The sequence below is a fragment of the Ursus arctos genome, unplaced genomic scaffold (assembly GCF_023065955.2).
Source record: "Ursus arctos isolate Adak ecotype North America unplaced genomic scaffold, UrsArc2.0 scaffold_29, whole genome shotgun sequence".
In the NCBI taxonomy this organism is placed as follows: domain Eukaryota; kingdom Metazoa; phylum Chordata; class Mammalia; order Carnivora; family Ursidae; genus Ursus; species Ursus arctos.
The window spans coordinates 25,107,670-25,130,395 of record NW_026622974.1 but is presented as its reverse complement, the minus strand read 5'-3'; the positions used below and the strand labels follow the sequence as shown (position 1 = coordinate 25,130,395).

General features: G+C 33.4%; 1 protein-coding gene across 13 annotated transcripts in view; it reads right to left on the bottom strand.

Annotated features, from left to right (window-relative positions):
• FAM135A (family with sequence similarity 135 member A) overlaps positions 1-22,726 on the bottom strand; it is a 124,248-nt gene that overhangs the window by 46,544 nt on the left and 54,978 nt on the right. For 7 of the 13 annotated variants that reach the window (XM_026507123.4, XM_048219750.2, XM_026507122.4 and 4 more), the window contains 4 exons: positions 21,554-21,631; positions 14,978-15,027; positions 9,598-9,753; positions 3,137-3,223 (listed from right to left, as the gene is read on the bottom strand). In XM_026507123.4, the coding sequence (XP_026362908.2) occupies positions 3,137-3,223; positions 9,598-9,753; positions 14,978-15,027; positions 21,554-21,631 (371 nt within the window). The remainder of the gene's footprint in view (positions 1-3,136; positions 3,224-9,597; positions 9,754-14,977; positions 15,028-21,553; positions 21,632-22,726) is intronic. The other 6 variants (XM_026507124.4, XM_048219749.2, XM_048219751.2 and 3 more) reach the window with 1 other exon arrangement.

Genomic DNA, 22,726 nt, shown 5'->3' with positions numbered 1-22,726 from the left:
TATTTCGGTGGTAAAAATTTGTACTGTCTCCTCTTTCATTTCATATTTTAGTTATTTGCATCTTGTTTTTTTTTTTTGCATCTAGCTAAAGGTGTTGATTTTATCCTTTCAAAAAAAACTCAGTTCTTTGTTGATTTTTCTTATTGTTTCTCTTATCTTCTTTCATTTATTTCTGTTCTAATATTTGTTATTTCCTTCCTTCTGCTAACTTTGGGTTTAGTTTGTTCCTTTTCTAGTTCCTTGATGTGAAAAGTTATTTATTTGAGATTTTTTACCCACTGGTTATTCAGAAGTGTTGTTTAACCTCCACATATTTGTGATTTTCCCAGATTTCCTTCTATTTATTGATTTCTAGTTTCATACTATTGTGGTTGAAAAAGATACTTGGTATGATTTCAATCTTTTTAAATTTGCTAAGACTTACTTTTTTGACCTATCATATGATCTATCCTGAAGAATGTTCTGTGTACACCTGAGAAAAAAATATATTCTGCTCTTGTTGAAGTAACATATTTATATATGTTTGTTAGGTCCATTTGGTCTGATTATGGTTTAAGTCCAATGTTTCCTCATTGATTTTCTATCTGGATGATATCTCCATTGTTGAAAGTGAGGTACTGAAGTCCCCTACTATTACTGTATTGCTTTCTATTTCTCCCTTCAGATCTGTTAGTATCTACTTAGTATATTTAGGTGCTCCAATGCTGGGTCCATATATACTTAAAATGGTTAGATCTTCTTCATGAACTGACCCCTTTTTCATTATATAATGACCTTCTTTGTCTCCTGTTACCATTTCGGCTTAAAGTCTATTTTGTGTGATATAAATATACCTATCCTTAAAAAAAAGTGTAGATATCCTTGTTCTTTTGTGGTCTCTCCTTACATTGAATCTTTTTCCATCACTTCACTTTGCTTCCATGTAGGTCCTTAAAGCTGAAGTGAGTCTCTTGTAGGCAGCATATAGTTGGTGCTTTTTTAAATCCACTCAGCCACTCTCTGACTTTTGATTGGAGAATTCAATCCATTTACATACTCTAAATGTAAGGATACGTAAGGATTTACTAATGCCATCTTATTAGTTGTTTTCTGGCTGTTTTATAGTTCTCTTCTTCCTCTCTTGCTGCCTTCCTTTGTGAACTGATGATTTTCAATAGTGCTGTGCTTTGGGTCTCTTTATCTTTTGTGATCTACTGTAGGTTTCTGCTTTGTGGTTATCATAAGGCTTACACAAAACACCTTGTAGATGTAACAGTTTATTTTATACTGATAACAATTTAACTTCAATCTCATTCAAAAACTCTAACCTTTTATTGTCCTTCTTTTATGTTTCTGATGTCATAATTTACCACTTTTAATAATGTGTATTCATTAACAAATTACTCTAGCTATAGTTATTTTTAACATGCTTGTCCTTTAAACTTTACATCAGGATTAAGTGATTAACATACCACATTATTGTATTAGAGTACGGTGAATTCGACTGTACACTTAGCTTTACTGGCATATTATATACTTTCATATGTTTTTTTATGTTGTAATTAGTACCCTATCATTTTAGTTTGCAAATTCTTTTCTGCATTTCTTATAAGGCAGGTCTAACAGTGATGAATTACCTCAGCTTATGTCTAGGAATATTCTTATTTCTACTTCATTTATTAGAGATAACTTTGCCAGAAAGAGTATTTTGATTGGCAGTTATTTTTTTAAGCATTCTTATTCATATATAATCTCACTCTCTTCTGCTCTATAAGGTTTTTGCTAACAACTCCACTGACTATAAGTTATAATCTTCTTGTTCTTGCGACTTTCAAGATTATCCTTTTGTCTCTGATTTTTGACAGTTTTATTATAATGTATCTTGGAGAGGATCTCTTTAGATTTAGTTGGTTTGGTGACCTATAACCTTATGTACTTGGATATCCAAATATCTTCCCATGTTTGGAAAACTTTCAGTAATTATTTAAGTAGGCTTTTTGTCCCCTTCTCCCTCTCTTTTGCTTCTGGAACTGCAATTATTAAAAATTATTTCTTTTGATGGTATCTCATAGATCAGACAGGATTTCTCCATTCTTTTTCATTCTTTTTTCTTTGCTCTCCTCTGATTGGCATTTCAAGTTCCTATCTTTTATTACAGATTCTTTTTTCTGTTTGGTGCATTCTGCTGTGACTGTGCTATCTGTTGCATTTATCATTTTAGTCACTGAATTCTTCAGCTCCAGAATTTGTTTTTGGTTCTTTATAATTTCTATCTGTTAATCTTCTCATTTTGTGTATTGTTTTCCTGATTTTGATTAATTGTCTTTCTGTGTTTTCTTGAAGCTCACTGAGTTTCCTTTAAATAGCTATGTTGAATTCTTTATTAGGTAAATCAAAGATTTCCATGTTTTTGGGTTTAGTTACTGGAGGACTGTGATCCTTTGGTGATGTCACGGTGTTTCAGGTTCTTTGGAGTTGGGTTTTTTCTTTCTTTCTTTTTTCTTTTCTTCTTTTTTTGAGGGGGAGGGGCAGAGGGAGAGAAAGAATCTTAGGTAGGCGCCACACAGAGTGCGAAGTCTGATGTGGTGTTTGATGTCACGACCTGAGCCAAAATCAAGAGTCAGATATTTAACCGACTGAGGGACCTAGGCGCCCCTCACGTTCTTTGGAGTTTTGCATTGCTACCTTAACATTTGAAGTAGTAGCCACCTCCTCCAGTATTTACTAATGATCTTCAGGGCAGAAATACCTTTCTCCAGTCCTGCCAGAATTTCTGAGGCTTTCTCAGACTTTCCATGGATACATCTGCTCCATACTTCTTGCTCCCTCTTGTGGCAGACCTTAATATTGCATTCCTTCTCTCCTTCCTGCAACACACAAGGCTGAGTGCTGACCCCCTACCTTTGTTTCCCAAACCTGGTGTTACAGCTCCTTTGTGGTCTCTTCCTGGCCTATAGCTACAGGTTTGCGAAAGCCTGCTCTCACTACTGTCTTCAGCAGTGCACACAGGAAGCCAGCTGCAGAGTAGAGGGGAGAGTGTGGGTGAGGCATGTGGGATGGCGGAGGTTCCCATGGCCAGCTGGACAGGTGAAGCTGTCCAAGCAGCTCATGGGCAGACTTTTAATGGAGTCTGTGATGCAGAGAGTACAATGAGTACCTTTAATGCCTTCTGAGAGCCCCATCTGCCACTTTCCCAGTCTCTTTCCACCCCACGTCCCAGCCATGGAGCTCCTGAATTAGTGCTCTAGATGGGGTGAGAGAGAGAGAGAGAGAGAGATAAGTCTCTTTGGTAATGTCCTACACAGCTGGGCAAGTTGGGTACTCACTCATCTGTTCTCCTTTTTCTCTGCAGGAAAAATCACAGGCCAAGAAGGGTTCTCATAGATCTAAGCTGCGTTATCCTGGGTGAGAAGTGATGTATGTAAAGACAAGTTCTTCCTCTTGCTAGAATTCAAATGCATCCAAACTTGTACTTTTTTTGCTTCAATGGAAAGCTGGAACTTCTCCGGAAATCTGAACTTGCACAAAGGCTTTCTTAACCCTGGGTAATTGTCTAAGTCAGTGTTTCCCAGAGGTTCCCAGACTACAGCCAAGAGGAGCAAGAGCTAGTAATAGGCTACTACAGGGTCCAGTCAAGACTGAAATCTATCTGCTTATTATCCAGTGCACAGGTGGGTGGGAGGCCTCCAGGGTTCCTAGGTATATGGTATTGGATCCCACAGCACTCACAGTCACTTTTGTTCACGGATAGATACTAAATTTTTGTTGTTGTGGATGGGACAAAAACAAGGAACATTTTATATTGCCATCACTGCCTTTTATCTTTTTATGTAATATGGGACACTGGGAACCATTCACATATTAATAGTCTCTGTATTTTAATATGAATGTGTATGCCACATGACTATAGAATTCCTGTAAGTTTAGATGACTTAATTTTCTAAGAATCAGAAAATCTGCCCTTTCTGAATCTTGATATCAAATAACATGGTAAAACAAATGTTAAACTAATTCATTATATCGTTCTTTACAAGTAGAGACTTACATTTCCTCTTTTTAGTCCAATGCTTTGCCTATTTACTTTCAACCCAGTAAGAGATTCCATATCATGCATTCACTTCAGTGACTTACTTCAATTGTGCTGCTTCTGAATACACTTTTAGACTTTATTATAGCCAATTTTGTCTCTATACAAATAATGAATGACCTTTGGACTACTTTGGTTACGTAGACATAAGCAATGTATTCTCAGAATACTGATACACTTTATGAACAAAGTTCCTGTTTAACTGCATAAATGGGAATCAAAGGACATAATATACCACCATTTCCACAGTTTTTGTGATATATGGCAGGGCAGGGCATGACAGGGCAAGGTTTATTATTCCCGGTTAAGTAACAATAGGGCACTTTCTTGCCATGTCTTAATTACCCTTCCTTGCTTCTTTTAGGAGTTAAACAGGCCCTATTTTGTTATCTGGAATGGAGGGGAAAAAAAAAAAGAAAGCACTAGGGAAATTTTCAATTTATCTTTGACATCTGAATTTTCCATAAACCCAATTTTTATCTTGGCCTTCCTTCTTTGCCCCCCTTTTTTCAACTGTGTTCATCAGCTTCTCTCTATTGAAGTTTACCTTCTTGTTCTTATTCTACCTCAGACAACCCCATAAAACATTATGCTACAAAGTTGCTTCTGATCCTTGCCATCATTCTCTTCCCTGAGAGGCCGCATATCAAGTGGTACAAAATGCACGCTATGGAGCCATAGTGCCTGGGTTTGACTCACTCACTACCTGACAACAAATAACAAACTTATAGCCATAATGGGATATCTTACCACACTTTTCTTGACAATTGGTAGCGCTAAGAGCCATAAATTCATTAAAAATATGAAAAATTTGAACAAAATGATTTATAAACTTAACCTAGCAGACATATTTAGAACACTTAACCCAGCAACCTGATGAATATACATTCCTAGTATAGGTAAAGCAAGTCTTAAAGAATAGTAAAGTACTGAAATCAGATTGTTTCCTAACCACAATGAAGATAAATCAGAAATCAACCATAAAAAGAAAACTAGAAAATTAAGATATTTGAAAACAAAGAAGCATACCCCTGGAAATAGTCTCTTTAGTTATTAGCAAGAGACAAAGATATAGTCAGATTACCTCAGGCTGTGTGGGATTTTTATAAGGATATAGAGTAAAGTAAGGACATCCAGGGAACTGACTCTGTAGACAAAGAGCCAGTTCTTGCGAAACTGGAATGCTGTTCATTGCCATTTAGTAAATAACAACTACACTAACATCCTAATATCACTCTAGTAACTGTTGTTTCAGAGACAAGCATTTATTGTTCCCTTTTCTGGTCATTCCTCTATTCTCATGTTTCTCTCTATTTCTGACACTCTCTCTGCTTTGCTTTTAACCCTTTTTACTTTCATCCCTACCTTATAATAGTTGGCTTATTCACTGCTTCTACTGTCTCATGGCTTTTACCTATGACCTTCTTTGTCTCTTAATTTCTGCCATTGTTTAGTAACTGAGTCTCTTCTTTTGTGTTTCATGTTTAAATTATTTATTTATTTATTTTTAAAGATTTTATTTATTTATTTGACACAGAGAGAGACAGCCAGCGAGAGAGGGAACACAAGCAGGGGGAGTGGGAGAGGAAGAAGCAGGCTCCCAGCGGAGGAGCCTGACGTGGGGCTCGATCCCAGGACTCCGGGATCACACCCTGAGCTGAAGGCAGCCGCTTAGCAACTGAGCCACCCAGGTGCCCCCATGTTTAAATTATTTAAAGAGAAATAATTTGAATACTTTAGTCAGTCATTCTTCTAACAGAAACCACCCTAAATCAGCAGAGTTTATGCAACAGCTCCCATCAAAAATTACTAGTCTTCCTCATGTCCATGCTGTAGATGACTACCTCTGGGCTAAGTGCCTACCTCTAATTCAGGACTGCAGGGTTACTTGATACAACACGTGGTAACTTTTGAACAAGAACTATTTCTGGTCCCTTATTTCAGAAGAAGACTGACTACGGGAATGCACTCAATTTCGTGGATTTCTGAGCAAGGGAAAAATGACAACTGCTAATATAGGATAACATATCTACTGTATACTTCATAATAGTTTTGTTTACTTTTGTTGCTTTAAATCAAAGATTTCCCAAATAAATTATTATTGGTATGCTGTGAGATTTTCCATTTGGGGGTAGTACGTATAAAGTGGTTCTTATGGAGTCCTGTCATTGACTAGTATGTTGTTTCTGTTTATATCCAGAAAATGAAGGAAGAGATGCATTTGTTATTTTAGTAAGCCATTTTCTATACTAATGAGGAAAAAAAAACTTAAATAACCCTGAATCAAAGAATAAACTGCTCACAAAAATGAGACAATATTGAGAACCAAAGGATAAAAAGAACAACATATTAAAACTTGTGGAATGTAGCTGAAGCAGCATTTAGGGGGAAGCTTATAAACTTAAATGTGTATAACAGAAAAGAGAAAATGCTACAATTAATAAGCTAAACATCTACTTATAGAAGTTTTAAAAAGACAGCAAAATAAACCTTTAGAAAGTGAGAGGAAATACTAAAGTCAAAAGCGAAACTAATAAAACAAAACACACCAGAGAGAATTAACATCAAAAGTTAGTTCTTTGAAAAAACTAATAAAATGACAAACTTCTGGTGGGACCGATCAAGAAAAAAAGAATGAAGACAGAAATGACTTGTATCAGGAATGAAACAGGAAAACCCTACAGATATTGCAGATGTTAAAAAAATAATCAAAGTAGATTATGAATTATTTTGTGCCAGAAATTAATAAATTTAGAACAAACTCCTTAAAAAACATAATTTACCAAAACTGACTGAAAGAAATAAAATAAAATGTATTTCCACTAATATTGTTCACCTGAATTGAACCACAAGGAACATAATACACATAACAGAAACCCAAATTGAACAACGGTCGACAAACTGAACAACGGTCTACAAAACTACTGGCCAATACTCTTCATGAAAGACAAAGAAAACAAAAGGAACTGTTTCAGACTAAATGAGTCTAAAGAATTTAAAGGTTCATGACAACTGAATGGAATGTGTGATCCTGAATTTGATCCTGGAAAGGAGGAAAAGTCACAAAGGACATTATTAAGACAAATGATAACATTTAAAATGAGTTTTACATTGGGTATCAGTATTGTTACCGATATTAAATTTCATAAAGTTGATCACTTTAGTATAGTTAAGTAAGAAAGTATCTTTGTTCTTAGTCAATTGTACCTTGAAGTATTTATGGATAAAGAACATGAGGCTGGGTGAGCACCTGGGTGGCTCAGTTGGTTAAGTGTCTACCTTCAGCTCAGGTCATGATCTCAAGATCCTGGGATCAAGCCCTGCGTCAGACTCTCTGCAACAGGGAGTCTGCTCTCCGTCTCTCAAATAAATAAATAAAATCTTAAAAAAAAAAAAGAACATGATGCCTCTAACTAACAAATGATTCAGGGAAAAAAAATCCATGTACATATATATATATATATATATATATATATATATATACACATACCTATTTAAAAAGAAGGAATGATAAAGAAAATATGCCAAAATGGTAACTTGTGATTCTGGTGAAGAGTATATAAGAGTATTATGTACTACTTTAGTAACTCCTCTGTAAATTCTCTAATATATTTTATAAGTTTTATGACTTCGTCTTTCATATTTGTTTTCAAGCCACCTGTAAACTGAATTTTATATAATATTTTCCCACATGAATACCTAATTGTCCCAACATCGTTTATTTAAAATCAACTTTTCCTTGCTGATCTGCATATATTATGTCCGAGTATGGATAAGTCTATATCTGGCCTTTCTCTTCTTTTCCACCTACACTAACACTAAAATAAAGACCTCTAATTTAAAGACAGCACAAAGAGAGTGAAAAAAACCAAACTACGACACAAGAGAAGATTTATTTACAAAAATGTAACAAAGGCCAGTATTTAGAATACACAGAAAAGTATTCCAAATCAAGAAGAAAAAGAAAGGCAATCCTATATAAAAAGGGTCAAACAATTTCAACAGGCACTTCATAAATAAGAAATCTACATAGCCAATAGTCACATAAAATAGTGCTCAACTGCTTAGGTCATCAGAGAAATGCAAATTAAAACCACAATGGTATCAGACTGGCAAATTTTTAAAAGTTTGCCAAAATCAAGAGTTTGGGAGTATGTGGAATAACAAGAGCTCTCATCAAGTGTTCGTGGGAGTAAAAATTGGTACCACTTTGGAAAACAGTGGGGCATCTGCTAATAAATAACTGATGTTATGCATATCCTATGGCATAGCAATTTCCCTTAGAAGTAAATAATTCAGAGAAACTGGCATGCCAGCAAGTATGGACAAGAATGTTCATAGTAGCTTGGTTTGTAGTAGCTATAAGTTAGAAGCAATCCAAATGTCCATCAACAGTAGAGTGGATACAAAAAATTGTGGATATATGCAAATGAAATACATCACACCAATGAAAATGAACAGTCTATAGCTACTGACAAAAACATGGATTAATCTCATAAACACAATCTTGAGTGAAAGAAGCAAGATAAAAAGAATATACACTGTATCATCTCATTTATATAGAAGTCAATAACATTGGCTGAATAACATAATAGACTGAAACAACTTGTATTACTTAGTATGCATAAATAGATGGTAAAACTAAAAGAGAAGTGAAGAGCTCCCAGGGTGGGAACAGAAATTAGAAAAAACACAGAGCACTTCTGTGGTGTTGACAATTTTCTATTTCCTGATCTGGGTGAGAGTTAAGAGGATATGTGCTTATACACAAACAATAAATCAGGGAACACTACAACAAAAACTAACGATGTACTGTATATGGTGATTAACATAACATAATAAAAAATCTTTAAAAAAAGGATATTGTACAGAAATTTCTGCACAAGGTCCACAGTAATCCTATAGCAAACATGTATATCTAGATTACTCCCCCAACCTTCCAAGTTTGTAATACACATTCCTAAATGAGGCAAAAGGAGAAAAGTTGGAGAGAAAGATTCTAGATTAGTTTAAGATGGCTCTCTTGTTCCTGATTTCTGTTCCTAATGAGACCTGGCTATCTGGCTATAATACCTGTTTTTGGGTTCCAGGAGCTAGCCTGTATCATATATTTTTCTATTTTAGTTACATTTAGATGATTTTCTTACTGGCAGGGGTTGTAACTGAGATAGATCATGTGCTCAAACAACAGTGCGCCTGAGTGGTTCAGTTAGTTAAGCGGCTGCCTTCAGCTCAGGCCATGATCTCAGGGTTCTGGGATGGAGTCCACATGGGGGGGGGTCCTGGCTCAGCAGGGAGTCGGCTTGTCCCTCTCCCTCTTTCCTCATCCCCCGATTGTACTCTCTCTTGCTATGCTCTCTCTCTCAAATAAATAAATAAAATATTTTTTAAAAAAAGAAAACAATAACAGTAAATGTCTCTTTTCTAATTTATCAACATATGGGTAAATATCAGGCTTTTTATTCATAAGAAATTTCTAAATATAAATAATAATACTCATCAAAATGTTCTAACATCACTTTTTAACTTACCCTCAAAGTATGGTGCTCTTGTGCTAATAAAAGTCTTAGTTCTTCATGTAGTGTTATAACTTCCAGAAACTGTCCCCATAAAGCCATTAGAAGTGAACAAAGTTGTGCAAGATTCATATTTATAAGTTCTGCCAGTTCATCAGGATTTTCTATTTTCTGAAATGACAAGAAAAGAACTTCACTGCTTCCTGAGACTTATCATTTCTAAATATGTGTTATTGAGAACATTAATACAAAAGCAAATTTTTAGTTTTAAAAAGAAATGTGTTTGTGTGTGTGTGTGTGAATGTGCACATGCTTATATGTGTAGAGACCAGGTGACCAATGGCTTTTTCCTGTGATACTACAGTAATTTTCAACAGCTTAATTGATATTATAGCAATTTTCAACAACTTAATTGATATTTCAATATCTGAGATATAGCAATTATATCTCAGTTACTATAGCAATTTTCAACAACTTGATATTTCAATATCTGAGATTTGTTACTGAAACAGTCAAACATAGTTTAAAATAACAAATGAGGATTCTACAGAGCATCATCAACTTCAAATACTAAAATTCTGGGAATTTTAAACAATGTACAAATCATGATGAAAGTTATAAAATTTTTGGAAGATAATGAAATCTTAAAATAAGATTTTTTTCTCCAATCTGCTAAATACTTTAAAGATCTGTAACTCTTCAGAAGGGACAGAGATACCTTCTAAAGCACTAACTGTTTTTTCTTCACTCCTAGTTCCTAGGTTCCATATTGCTTGTGGTAATCCTCTTACAGAGTCAACACTTCTTTCTCTTTTGTAACAATTCATTTACTCACTGTTTATTGAACACATTTTAAATGCTAGGGCCCACATTCCACTCTAACTCAAAGATTAGTATGAGAAGCTTAGTCTAGTAAGAAAGAAAAGTGGGTAAACAATTTTAATATACTTTTATGAGTGTTCTAATAGTGATATTAAATTATCCCATTTATTTAAATATTCACCTAACTGATGACACAAGTTAAAAGTAATGAATTATACAATGAAATGTAGGATCTTCCATAAGGCATTTGGATTTCTTGAATAAGTAAAATAAGGATTTTTGGACAAAGAACAACAAAAGACTATAAGTCACGATGGTTCCTTCTCTTTTGGACAAGCATTTTTATTATGAGTACAAGCTTTTCTTTAATTCACTGAGGCAGCAGGGTTCAGGCAGATAATATCTTGCAGGAAAAATTTGTCTTCAATTACTAGAAATACTAGGAAATCTACCTTAAGTATATAGATAGATGCTGATTTCATTTCCCCATCTTAAAGAAGACAGAAGTAGTCTATTCAGGTTAAGGTTAAAAGCCACTCCCATACCATCTATATACTAATGACTGCTAAATCTTTATATCTGTATCACATCTCTCTGGAGCTCTAGACCCATCACCTACTAGATGACTATATTTGGATGTGAAAAGAAAGGTATTCAAGTTCAGTATATCCTAAAGAGTACTAATTATATCTCTACCTTCCCTTAACATTGCTTATCACATATCTCAAAAACGTTGCTTATCACATATGATATGTCCTTACTCAGTTTATTTTCACTTCATTTTGAAGTCTGCAATTCAGCAGGCTTTTCTTCTTCCCCCTGCAAACTGAGCTTCCATTTATCTATGCTAACTAAGAAAGGACATAAAACAAAAATTCAGCAAAATTAGTAAGAAGGGAAGGGATGGTGTCTTATTCACTTTTGTGACTTTGGTTACCAGTACACAGTGGTCACTCAATATTTACTGAATGAATAAATGAGTGAATGAATAATGAATTACAGCTTCAGATAAGGAAAAAGCTCCCCAAATTTATGAACAAACTCAGAAAATGTTGAAAAATTCCAGAATTCTGGAATGGAAGCTAATAGAATCAATATATGATAAATTTGGTTCATCAATGTATAATAAATCTACAGGTGTATTTTGCCCCAGGAAATAGTTTATAAACATATTAGAAATGAAGCTAACAAGTTTTTCATGTCTCTTTTAAGAACATACAAAAGATTAAAGTGTTCTCTAAAATAAATGGAAACATGCAGTCTTGTTCCAAGAATAGTTTTAACGGAGTTTAGAAAAAGAGTTGAATAAGCATTTGACAGTAACTAGACAGTGTTGTGTAAGGCAAGCAATGCTACTCTTAGTATAATCTACACACAAGTAGAAGTAATTCTCTTGGTTTTACCATACGTTGAATAATGTAAACAACTTTTTTTTTAATCCCCTGAGAGCAAGGCTGTCTAGATACCTTGCAATTATTAATTTTACTTTTCAGAAATCATGGCACAAAGGTTCTGAGAGGACTTTAGTATTTTCATTATTAGGAAAGCATCCTTTCAAACATAAATAAATTACTCCTCTAGTTTACATAAATCTTTACAATATGTCTCAAAATATAAATAAAATATTTTTATGTCAAAAAGGAAATTAGGATAAAGTCTGACAAGCTGTTTTATATGTATAAATATAGGAAAAATAAGATCTTACAGTATTTTCTCAAATAACATTATCTTGTCTTATATGGATATGCACTTTTTCATAGCAGTCACTGATCTTATTTGATTACAAAATATTGCTTACTTAAATAGACTTGGAAAAAAGATAAAAGAAGAAAATTATGTTCACTTTAGTGTAGAGTATTCCGCTTTTTCAGTTATACACATAAACACTAGAATCATATAAACTATTATGCCATTTTCATTGAATGAGGATTTTCCTCCATCATCAAACATTTACTGAAAGCACATTTTTAAGGTTATATAATTTTTTTAGATTGTAAGGGTCCGATAATTCACTTAACCATTCTCCTATCATTGGGTATTTACTTAGATTAATATTCTTATATTATAAATTATAATATATATGAGTCTGATTATTTCGTACTGATTGGATATATACTGCCAAATTAATCTCTGAAAAAGATCTCCAAGGTGAAAGATCTAGGAGAGAGATACAAGAATCTGTATCTTACCACAGCTCAACAAGCATTACATTATTAGAAAATCACAACAGATGTGACAGGTTAAAAAAGGTATGAGAATATTTAAAATTTTGTTTATTAGGTAATTAGTGAAATTGAATATGTTTCATTTATTAGCCTATTTTGTAAATGGGTATCCTATACAAACTTGAAAAATGGGAAGTATCAGGTTTTCCTATTGATTTCCTAAGAGCTCTTTAAATATTATTGTACCTTTTGTCTATTCTATCTGCTGCCAAAATTTACCCTAGGTTATTGATGTTAAACTTTATATCCATTTATACACTGAAATTTAAATATGTGTACCTAAAAAATTTATTAGTAATATACGAATACACATAGTATTTTTAAAATTTAGTATAAATGGATATAGAGCAAAGAGTAAAAATTTTCCTTTATAATTCCATCCTTCATGCAACTCTTTTCTGTATTATTGTTAACAGTTTAAAATACATATACACACATATGTAGAATATATATATCATGTGTATATATATTACATATATCTTCTTTCAAATATTTTATATGTAATCATATAAACATGATCAAATTCATACAAAGCTTTTTGCTTTTTAATCATATATAAAATCATATTCATATTTTTCTCCAGTTATTTTAATTAATATATCCTGAAGAGCTTTTCAGCATGAAATTAGTACCTGGCATCAATAAATATTTCTTGAATTAAATAATCCATGTCAGTACATAGAAATTTGCTTAATTCTTTTAAATGGCTACATGGGAACTCACAATAATGCTGCAATTCTTTATATTTATGTTTATGCACATGTATTAGCATTTTTGTGAAATATATGCATATCTCTTTTTCACAAGGGTGTTTTGAAACTGACACATACGATCTCTTCATAGGTTGTGAGCATTAATCATTTGCCAGTTTTAAATACTGCAAATAGCTTCTTCCAAGTATATTTCATGCTTTCATTTACCATGTATTTTGTTTTTAAAGTTTCAAATCATCAATATCATATTTTGTTCTTTACTGTTACTCGGAAGAGATTATTTCATATCCCAAGATCAGACTGTTTACATTACACATGTATATGCAAGTGTTTTTCCTAATTTTGGGGGGCATTTAACTTTTTAGTCTTTTTAGAATTTCTATAACATGGCATAAAGAACTAACTCTACCATACTATTTAGAGAACCCAATGTTTGTGATAGTTTATAAAATATTCAGTTCTTAAGCATACTACTGACTGTTTCAGTGCTATTTAGTTCCATTTATTTGTCTTTCTATTCTTTTAGAGAAGTCATACTCTATTTCCATGACTGTAGTTTTATTTACATTTTAACATACAGCTGGGCAAGTCCCTCTACAATAATATTATATATTTTTAAAGTTTTCTAAGTCATTATTACCTTTCTTCAAGTGAGCTTTTAAAATAAGTCAAATTTTAACATTTCCAATGGTATTTTGATATGGATCCATCAATTATTAACTTAAAAACTGGTATCTCCCAGTGATTATTTCTCTTCCCATTCAAAAGTACGTTTACTTATTCAAATATCTCAGTGAAATATTGCAGATTTTTTCACATTAATCGCACACATCTTCTTAAGATTACTTCTAAATGTTTAATGTTCTTTTGGGTAACTATTATAACAACATCAATGATTCTTAAAGAAAATTCTTATCTTATTTGAGCTGTGGGGAAAGCCTCTAGGAGAGTATACAAAATTACTTGTGTATCCTGCGTATGTATAACTTTATAAGGAGAAGATAGATACCTTTTTCAAAGGGGTCTAGTCCTCATTCAAATTTACATACAGAAATACATTCCAAAGCCAAATATTTGTTTTGGTTTGATTCAAGTCTCTGATTTCTTCCATTAATACAGCTAACTGAGAGTGAAATACATAGTGATCTTGAAATAGAACATTTAAAATAGAACATTTAGTTCCATCGCCAATAAAAAAAAGGGGGAATAAGAAAAATCTATTCAATTTAATTTCGAGAATAAACTAGAGGAAAAACGATCTGAGTCACAAAATGATCTGCTGAAATAAAACAATTTTTATTTCTAAGCTATTGTTTTACAAAAACACGTAGTTTAAGGATGCTTTAAAAATTTGTCTAGAAATTCTTTTGCGTAAGCTAATTGAAGAAAGTGCACACTTTTGACAGTTAATCGTCTTTGCTATTTCATTTATATGCAGAATAATGTACATTTTAAAGATAAGTTAACTTTATGCTGAAGCCAAAAGTCTTTTATCAACTAAGTTGTGATTCTACCATGATCAACCATTTGAGAAAGGATAAATCATTATTAAGTTTTCTTAGATAAAATATTTAGAATAGGAAACAGAATCCACTCAAATAACTCAATAATGTTAATTTAAAAAAATCCAAGTACCTTAACTTCTTCACATAGTTCAGTAAGTCGAGCTTCTACATCCATTTCCTCTGAAAGGAGTAAAGAGTAATTAGAGGAAATATTTCAACGTTAGATCTGAAAACTATTTTGAAATTATCTAAATACAGTTGGCCCCTGAACAAAATGGGGGTTAGGGGCATCAACCCCCCATGCAGTCAAAAATCCGTGCATGACTTCTGACTCCCCTAAAACTTAACTACTAATAGCTTACTAATGACAAGAAGACTTATCAATAACAAACAGCTGATTAACACATATTTTGTATGTTATATGTATTATATCTGTATTCTTATAAAAATAAGCTAGAGAAAAAAATGTTAAAATCATAAGAGAAAATACATTTACAGTCCTATACTGTATCTATTGAAAAAATTCCATGTATAAGTGGACTTGTGCAGTTCAAGCTCAGGTTTTTAAGTGTAAATTACCTTTACAAAACCAGAAGGTTGAGAAATATATGGACTATATTCAATGACATGAATTTCAATGTAGTTTATTGTCATGAACACATTAATCATGCAGGTAACATGATAGCTATTAAATTCTACATTCTGACCATTAGTGTTCCAGTTCTTATAAAAAGCTAACACTGTCAAGGAAATACTGACTGTGGACCTAAAGTAACTTGCACAACTACGTCACAGAAAAGATAAAACATATAATTAGGTTTTATTGCATTTCATACATTGTAAATTTCCATAAAGTTTAGCATTTGTTTTAGATGTATACATGCTTTTTCTACAAAAGGTGTTCCTAAAAAATTCAAGTCAAATTAATTTTTATAGCCAAAACATATTTATAACATACCTGAAGCATAGGTTATTTAATAGCAAAGAATGACAAATCCTTTCAATAAGAATTAAGTTTCTAATTTAGTTTAACACATTGTTCTCTATAAGATAGCCTAAAACTGAGGCAAATTTTTTTCCATACAATCCTGACTTATTTATTGTATGCTATAATCTCTATAAGAAGTGTACAGATTAATTTACAATTAAAATGATAATACTTATAAGGGACTACAGAAACTAACAGAACAGAAAGGTTTATTGGTTATTTTTTACAGGGAAGGAATTTCATTAAGGCCTGAAATATGTTTAGATACACCCAATTTTTAATTAGAAATCAAACTAAAATGAGTTTTCCTACAAGAACTATACAATAGCATAGTTGTAACCACACAAAATTCCATAACCTTGTTGTTCCACAACCTTAACTGGTCATTCTCACACAAAGGCAAGAATGGATTCTAGGGACATGCCTGAATTTATGCATCAACTGATTATCTCATGAGGTAGACTTCAATGTATACTATTTGATTAAAAAAATAAATAAACATTTAAATTTGATAAAGTTACATTTATATGGTAAACACAACCAACCTATGATGTGAACAACAAATGCTCCACTAGTAATTAAAACCAGTACGACACACATATAGCTTGAAAGTCACAAAATATATAAAGTTGTAATTAGATATTGATATGTATCAAGAAAGATTGCAAATTTGGTCGACCCACTGATGACTAAAGAAATCAGTTAATATCTCACAAATTATTTCACTGTCAATCAGTGGTTTCTAATATAGGTTTTCCAAAATTTAAAAAAAAAAAAAAACAGAAGAACCTGTATTAAAATCATAACTTCCGTATGTCAATGTCTGTATTCACATTACTAATAAGCTTTTCCTTTGATAGGAGAAAATCAGTAAAAATAATTTTAGTAAATTAGATATCCTACCCATAAATTTTTAAAAAATGAAAAACTTTAAAGTTTTGAGTTTTGATACATTTTTCTAGTCTTTACATACAGGAGTCTAAATGCATAAGCTGGTACGTTTGCATTATGGCTAGTGAGAGCTACTTCAAGGCAAACATCTTAATGCTTAAAAGCAAAATTTAAAAATCTTTGAAATGATTTCAAAATCATTCAGGATTTTTAAATGAGTTTAAAATTCTATTCTAGGGGGCGCCTGGGTGGCTCAGTCATTAAGCGTCTGCCTTCAGCTCAGGGCATGATCCCGGCGTTCTGGGATCCAGCCCCACATAAGGCTCCTCCGCTGGGAGCCTGCTTCTTCCTCTCCCACTCCCCCTGCCTGTGTTCCCTCTCGCTGGCTGTCTCTCTCTCTGTCAAATAAATAAATAAAATCGTTAAAAAAAATTCTATTTTAATTTTTCTCCTTAAGGTTTATTTTACACATATACAAACATATAGAAATGTGTAAAAGTGGTTATTCTCTTACATAAATGATTTGTTTTTTATGGCTCCTGCTGCTAATTTAAGGTTACAGTGTAAAACCCATCCTTCCATATTTTTCAAATATACTTACATACGCGCACATGTCAAAGATATTGCCAATTTGGTTGCAGGCTATAATAAAGCTAATATTGCAATAAAGTGAGTCAAATAAATACTCCGGTTTCCCTAAACATCAGAAGTGCATGTAAAAGTTATGTTTATACTATACTGTAGCCTATTAAGTGTGCATTGTGTCTAAAAAATATACATAATTAAAAAATACTTCATTGCTAAAAATTCTACCATCAGTTGAGTTTTCAGTGGGTTGTAATCTTTTCACTGGTGGAGGGTCTTGCCTTGATGTTGATGACTGCTGACTGATCAGGGTGGTGGTTACTGAAGGTGGAGGCAGCTATGGCAATTTCCTAAAATAAGACAACAATGAAGCTTGCCAATTCTGCGGACTCTTCCTTTCATGAAAGTTACCTCTGTAGTATGAGATGCTGTTTGGTAGCATTTACCCACAGTAGAACTTCTTCCGAAATTGGAGTCAATCTTCTCAAAACTTGCCACTGCTTTATCAACTAAGTTTGTGTAATATTCTAAACCCTTTGTCGTCATCTCTACAATCTACACAGCATTTTCACCAGTAGATTCATCTCACAAAACCACTGTCTTTGCTCGTCCTTAAGAAGCAACTGCTCAACTGTTGAAGTTTTATCAAGAGATGGCGGCAGTTCAGTCCCATCTTCAGGCTCCACTTCTAATGCTACTTCTCTTGCGGTTTCCACATCTGCAGTTGCTTCCACCACTGAAGTCTTGAACCCCTCAAAGTCATCCATGAGGGCTGGAACCAACTTCTTCCAAACTCCTTTTAATGTTATTTTGACCTCTTCCCATGAATCACACATGTTCTTCATGGCATCAAAATGGTGAATCCTTTCCAGAAGGTTTTCAATTTACTTTGTCTGAATCCATCAGAACAATCATCACCTATGGCAGCTACAGCCTTACAAAAACGTATTCTTTAAATAATAAGACTTGAAAGAGGAATGACTCCTTGATCCACGAGCTAGAGAATGGATGCTGTGTTAGCAGACATGAAAACAACATTAATCTCATTGACCATCTCCATCAGAGCTCTTGGGGAACCAGGTGCATTGTCAATGAGCTGTCATATTTTGAAAGGAATCTTTTTTTCTGAGCTGTAGGTCTCATCAGCGGGTTTACGATATTCAATAAACCGTTGTGTTGTGAACAGATGTGCTGTCATCCAGGCTTTGTTGTTCCACTCATGGAGCGCGGGCAGAGTAGATGTAGCTAATTCTTAAGTGCCCTAGGATTTAGGGAATGAACACTGGCTTCAACGTGAAGTCACCAGCTACATTAGCCCCTAATAGGAGAGTTAGCCTTTTCTTTGAAGCTTTGGAGCCAGGCGTTGACTTCTCCTCTCTAGCCATGAGTCTTTTTCCAACAGAAGGCTGTTTCGTCCACATTGAAAATCTGTTGTTCACTGTAGCCACCTTCATTACTGATCTCAGCTGGATCTGGATAACTTGCCGCAGCTTCTACGTCAGCACCTGCTGCTTCACCTTGCACTTTGATGTTATAGATACAGCTTCTTTACTTAAGCATCATGAACCAACCTTTATTAGCTTCCAACTTTTCTTCTTCAGCTTCCTCACTTCTGGCCTTCATAAAACTGAGGAGAGTTACTGCCTTGCTCAGGATTAGGTTTTGACTTAAGGGAATATTGTGGTTGGTTTGATCTTTTTTTTTTAAGTTTTTATTTAAATTCCAGTTAGTTAACATACTGTGTAATATTAGTTTCAGGTGTAAAATACAGTGATGCAACACTTCCATACATCACCCAGTGCTTATCACAAGTGCACTCCTTAATCCCCATCACCTATTTCACCCATTGTCCCACCCACCTCCCCTCTGGTAACCATCAGTTTGTTCTCTACAGTTAAGAGTGTTTCTTCGTTTGCCTCTTTTTCTCTCTCTCTCGTTTTTTCCCTATGTGCATCTGTTTTGCTTCTTAAATTCTACATATGAGTGAAATTGCTACTAAAACATCCCTCCTAATAGCATAAGGCTGCTTTGCTTTCTCATCATTTGTGTGTTCACTGGAGTAGCACTTTTAATTTCCTTTACTAACTTTTCCTTTGCATTTACACCTTGGTTAACTGGTTGGTGAAAGAGGCCTAGCTTTTGGCCTGTCATACCTTTCAAGGCATCATCCTCGCTAAGCTTAATCCTTTCTAGCTTTTGACTTAAAATGAGGGATGTGGAACTCTTCCTTTCACTTACACACTTAGAGGCCACCGTAGGGTTATTAATTGGCCTAACTTCAATATTGTTGTGTCTCAGGGAATAGGGAGACTTGAGAAGAGGGAGACAGATGAGGGAAAAGCTGGTCAGTGGAGCAGTCAGAACACATATTTATCAGTTCACCTCTTACGTGGGTGTGGTTCATGGTGCCCAAAACAATTACAATAGTAATATCAAAGATCACTGAGCACAGATCACTGTAACAAATATAATAATAATGAAAACATCTGAAAGATTGTGAGAATTACCAAAATATAACACGCAGACATGGAGTGAGCAAATGCTGTTGGAAAAGTGGTGCCAACAGACTTGTTTGATGCAGGGTTCCACAAACCTTCAATTTGTAAAAAATGCAGTAGCTGTGAAGTACAGTAAAATGAAGTATGCCTATATATGGGTTCTGGAGTCACTTTTTTACAAAAACATGATTGTGTTTTACATACTTTTCTGCAATTTGCTTTTTTCTCTCAGCGATTCTACATGGAAATCTGGTATGTAGCTGTAAAGTGTTTTTTAATGGCTGCTTAATATTCTTTGGTGTGAATGCCTTATAATTTCTCCACATTCTACTCTTTGTCAAATGATAGGCATTTATCTTTACTTTCAGTGTTCTGTCACTAATTAGAATACTATAATAAAGATGCTTATACATATACCTTCACATACATCAGATTTCTATGATACAGGTTAACAAAAGTGGGGATGCTAGGTCAAAGGGTAAATATATCCTAAATTTATTTTCCAAACCACCCATCCGTTCATCTGTTCATTCATTCAAAAGATATTTATAACAAAGCTCAAAAAATACCAATATAATACTAGGTGTTCAGGATAAAAGATATCTCAATAAAAATATTATTTAATTAACTCCATTAATGGCTTGAATTAGGTCTTTTCCCACCTAACCAAAAACTGGGCCCTTCTTTATATAGGACTTATATAAGCAGCATTCTGTACAGTTAATTTAGAATTTAGAATGCTCAAATGTAAACTGGCAGATTGGCAATACAATAGTTTAGACAAGAAGTATGTTTTTATTGCTAAAAGAACACTAGGATCACAATTTCATACTATGAATTCTTTAATTTTATACTTACTTTATATGAGAATATAAAACTATATTCTAAAATAATGACCATAAATAAATCTTTAATCTTTCTTTTTTCTCTCCTGATAACAAGATCAGTTTCTCCATTAACAGTTTTAGTGAAAATTGGCCTAATTTAAATTTTTCTTAGCTAGTTCTCATCTGAGAAGTAGTGAGAAAGATTTTGGCTCCTTAATTTCCTTTTGTTCGTACTTCTGAAAACCAAGAAACACACTATGATTTTATTTTTATTTCTACAGCTTTTCATAACTTTTAAAAAATGCAACTGCAATGGGTCTATGCAACACAAAATAAAAACCTACAATATACTAATGAAAGGGTAGTTAAGTATTATTACCATTCAAGAACAAGTCTAAAATGTATAGGGAAATATGTAAATAAAATAATGAGATCAGAGTATTTCCCTTAAAATATGTAATATCTGAATAGTGGTGAATTGATACTATTTTACTGTTTTTGATACTATTTTGTTAAGTTTAGAACAATAAAATTAAATCCAAATTGACATAAAAAACAAAACTAGATATTGAAGATGTTCCTTTTCTTTATTTCTGTAATATCATTAAACCAACAAATTCTGGCAATAAACATGGCTTCCGTGCTCTTTGTAGGAACTGTGAAAAGAATATGGAAAAAAGCCAAAGGAATCTTTGTATTTACCATTTCAAGTTTTAATTACATTTTAAGTATTATAAATTAAGAAATTAACCAAAGCTTATCTACAAACAGAATTGATCCTAGAAGTAAGTTCTAAAATAATAGTGGTAGGAACATTCTATATTAATAAATACATATTTATGAAATTTGACACTAATTTAAAGCAAAGTTTCATACTAATAAAAAGTGATTATTTACTTAACCTATTTTAAACGTACCTAGACAGTTGTCTTTCTGGGTTCGTGGCTGTTTTCTTCTGAGAAGGCGTTCATAAAGGACCTGCATGTTGGCCTTGGCTAGTTATAAGGATTGCACACAGCACTAGTTACTAATACTCCTTTTACAACAAAGTTTACTAGAATTTTCCAACTTGTTATGCGTAGACTTAGTATTGATCTGACAGTGCAGTTAGAACACTAAAGCAGAGTCTTTCGGTTAGTTAATTAGCTTATTAGAATTGCAAATGATGTACATTCAAGTTTATATTGCTTTGTTCTTTTTTCTATTTAAATGTATGCACTTTTCAACATTTCATAATCCAATATTATTTTTATTTTTAATTTCTTAGACTCAGAATTTCAGAGCTGGCAGGGATTTCAGAGATGAGCTAGATCCACCCCTGCTTTTACAAGTGTAGATACCAGGGCCCAGAAAGATTACATGATGTGCCAAAGCCTAGATCCCAGAACCTGAGACTCCCATTTCCAGTAAGAGCTCCTTGCACCAAACCAATATTTAACTACATGTCACCAAACAAACAAACAAACAAAAAAATGTACATCATTTAACTAGGAGAAAAGAAAATGGCAAAAACAGAAAGGAATTCAAGGCATTATTTTAAAAGAGGGAATAGAGTTTAGATACATCTTTTAAAGTATGACAGAGTTTAAGACTTTTAAATATTACACACTTCTATGAAAACTCAAGAAAAATATCAAATAGTAAAAAGAAATACAATAAACATCCTCTATTCAGGAACCACTTTAGGGGCATCTGGGTGGCACAGTCAGTTAAGTGCCCCGACTCTTGATTTTGGCTCAGGTCATGACCTCAGGGTCGTGACATCGAGCCCTGCGTCAGGCTCCATGCTCAGCACGGACCCTGCCTGAGACTCTCTCTCCCTCTCTCTCTGCCCCTGCCCCCTGCTCTCTCTTTCCCTCTCTAAAATATTAAATCTTAAAAAAAATAAATCTTAAAAAAAAAACCCAAAAAACCTACTTTATAACCACTTATTAAAACTGGTGAATATAATGATATTTAGTCAACAGTGTTTTATGAAAGTATTATCTAGGGCTTATAATTTAATTCTGCTAGGATAAAAATAAATAATGTTAATAATTCAGAATATGTAATTGTTTCATTTTAAATAGTTACTAGTATTTTTAGATGTT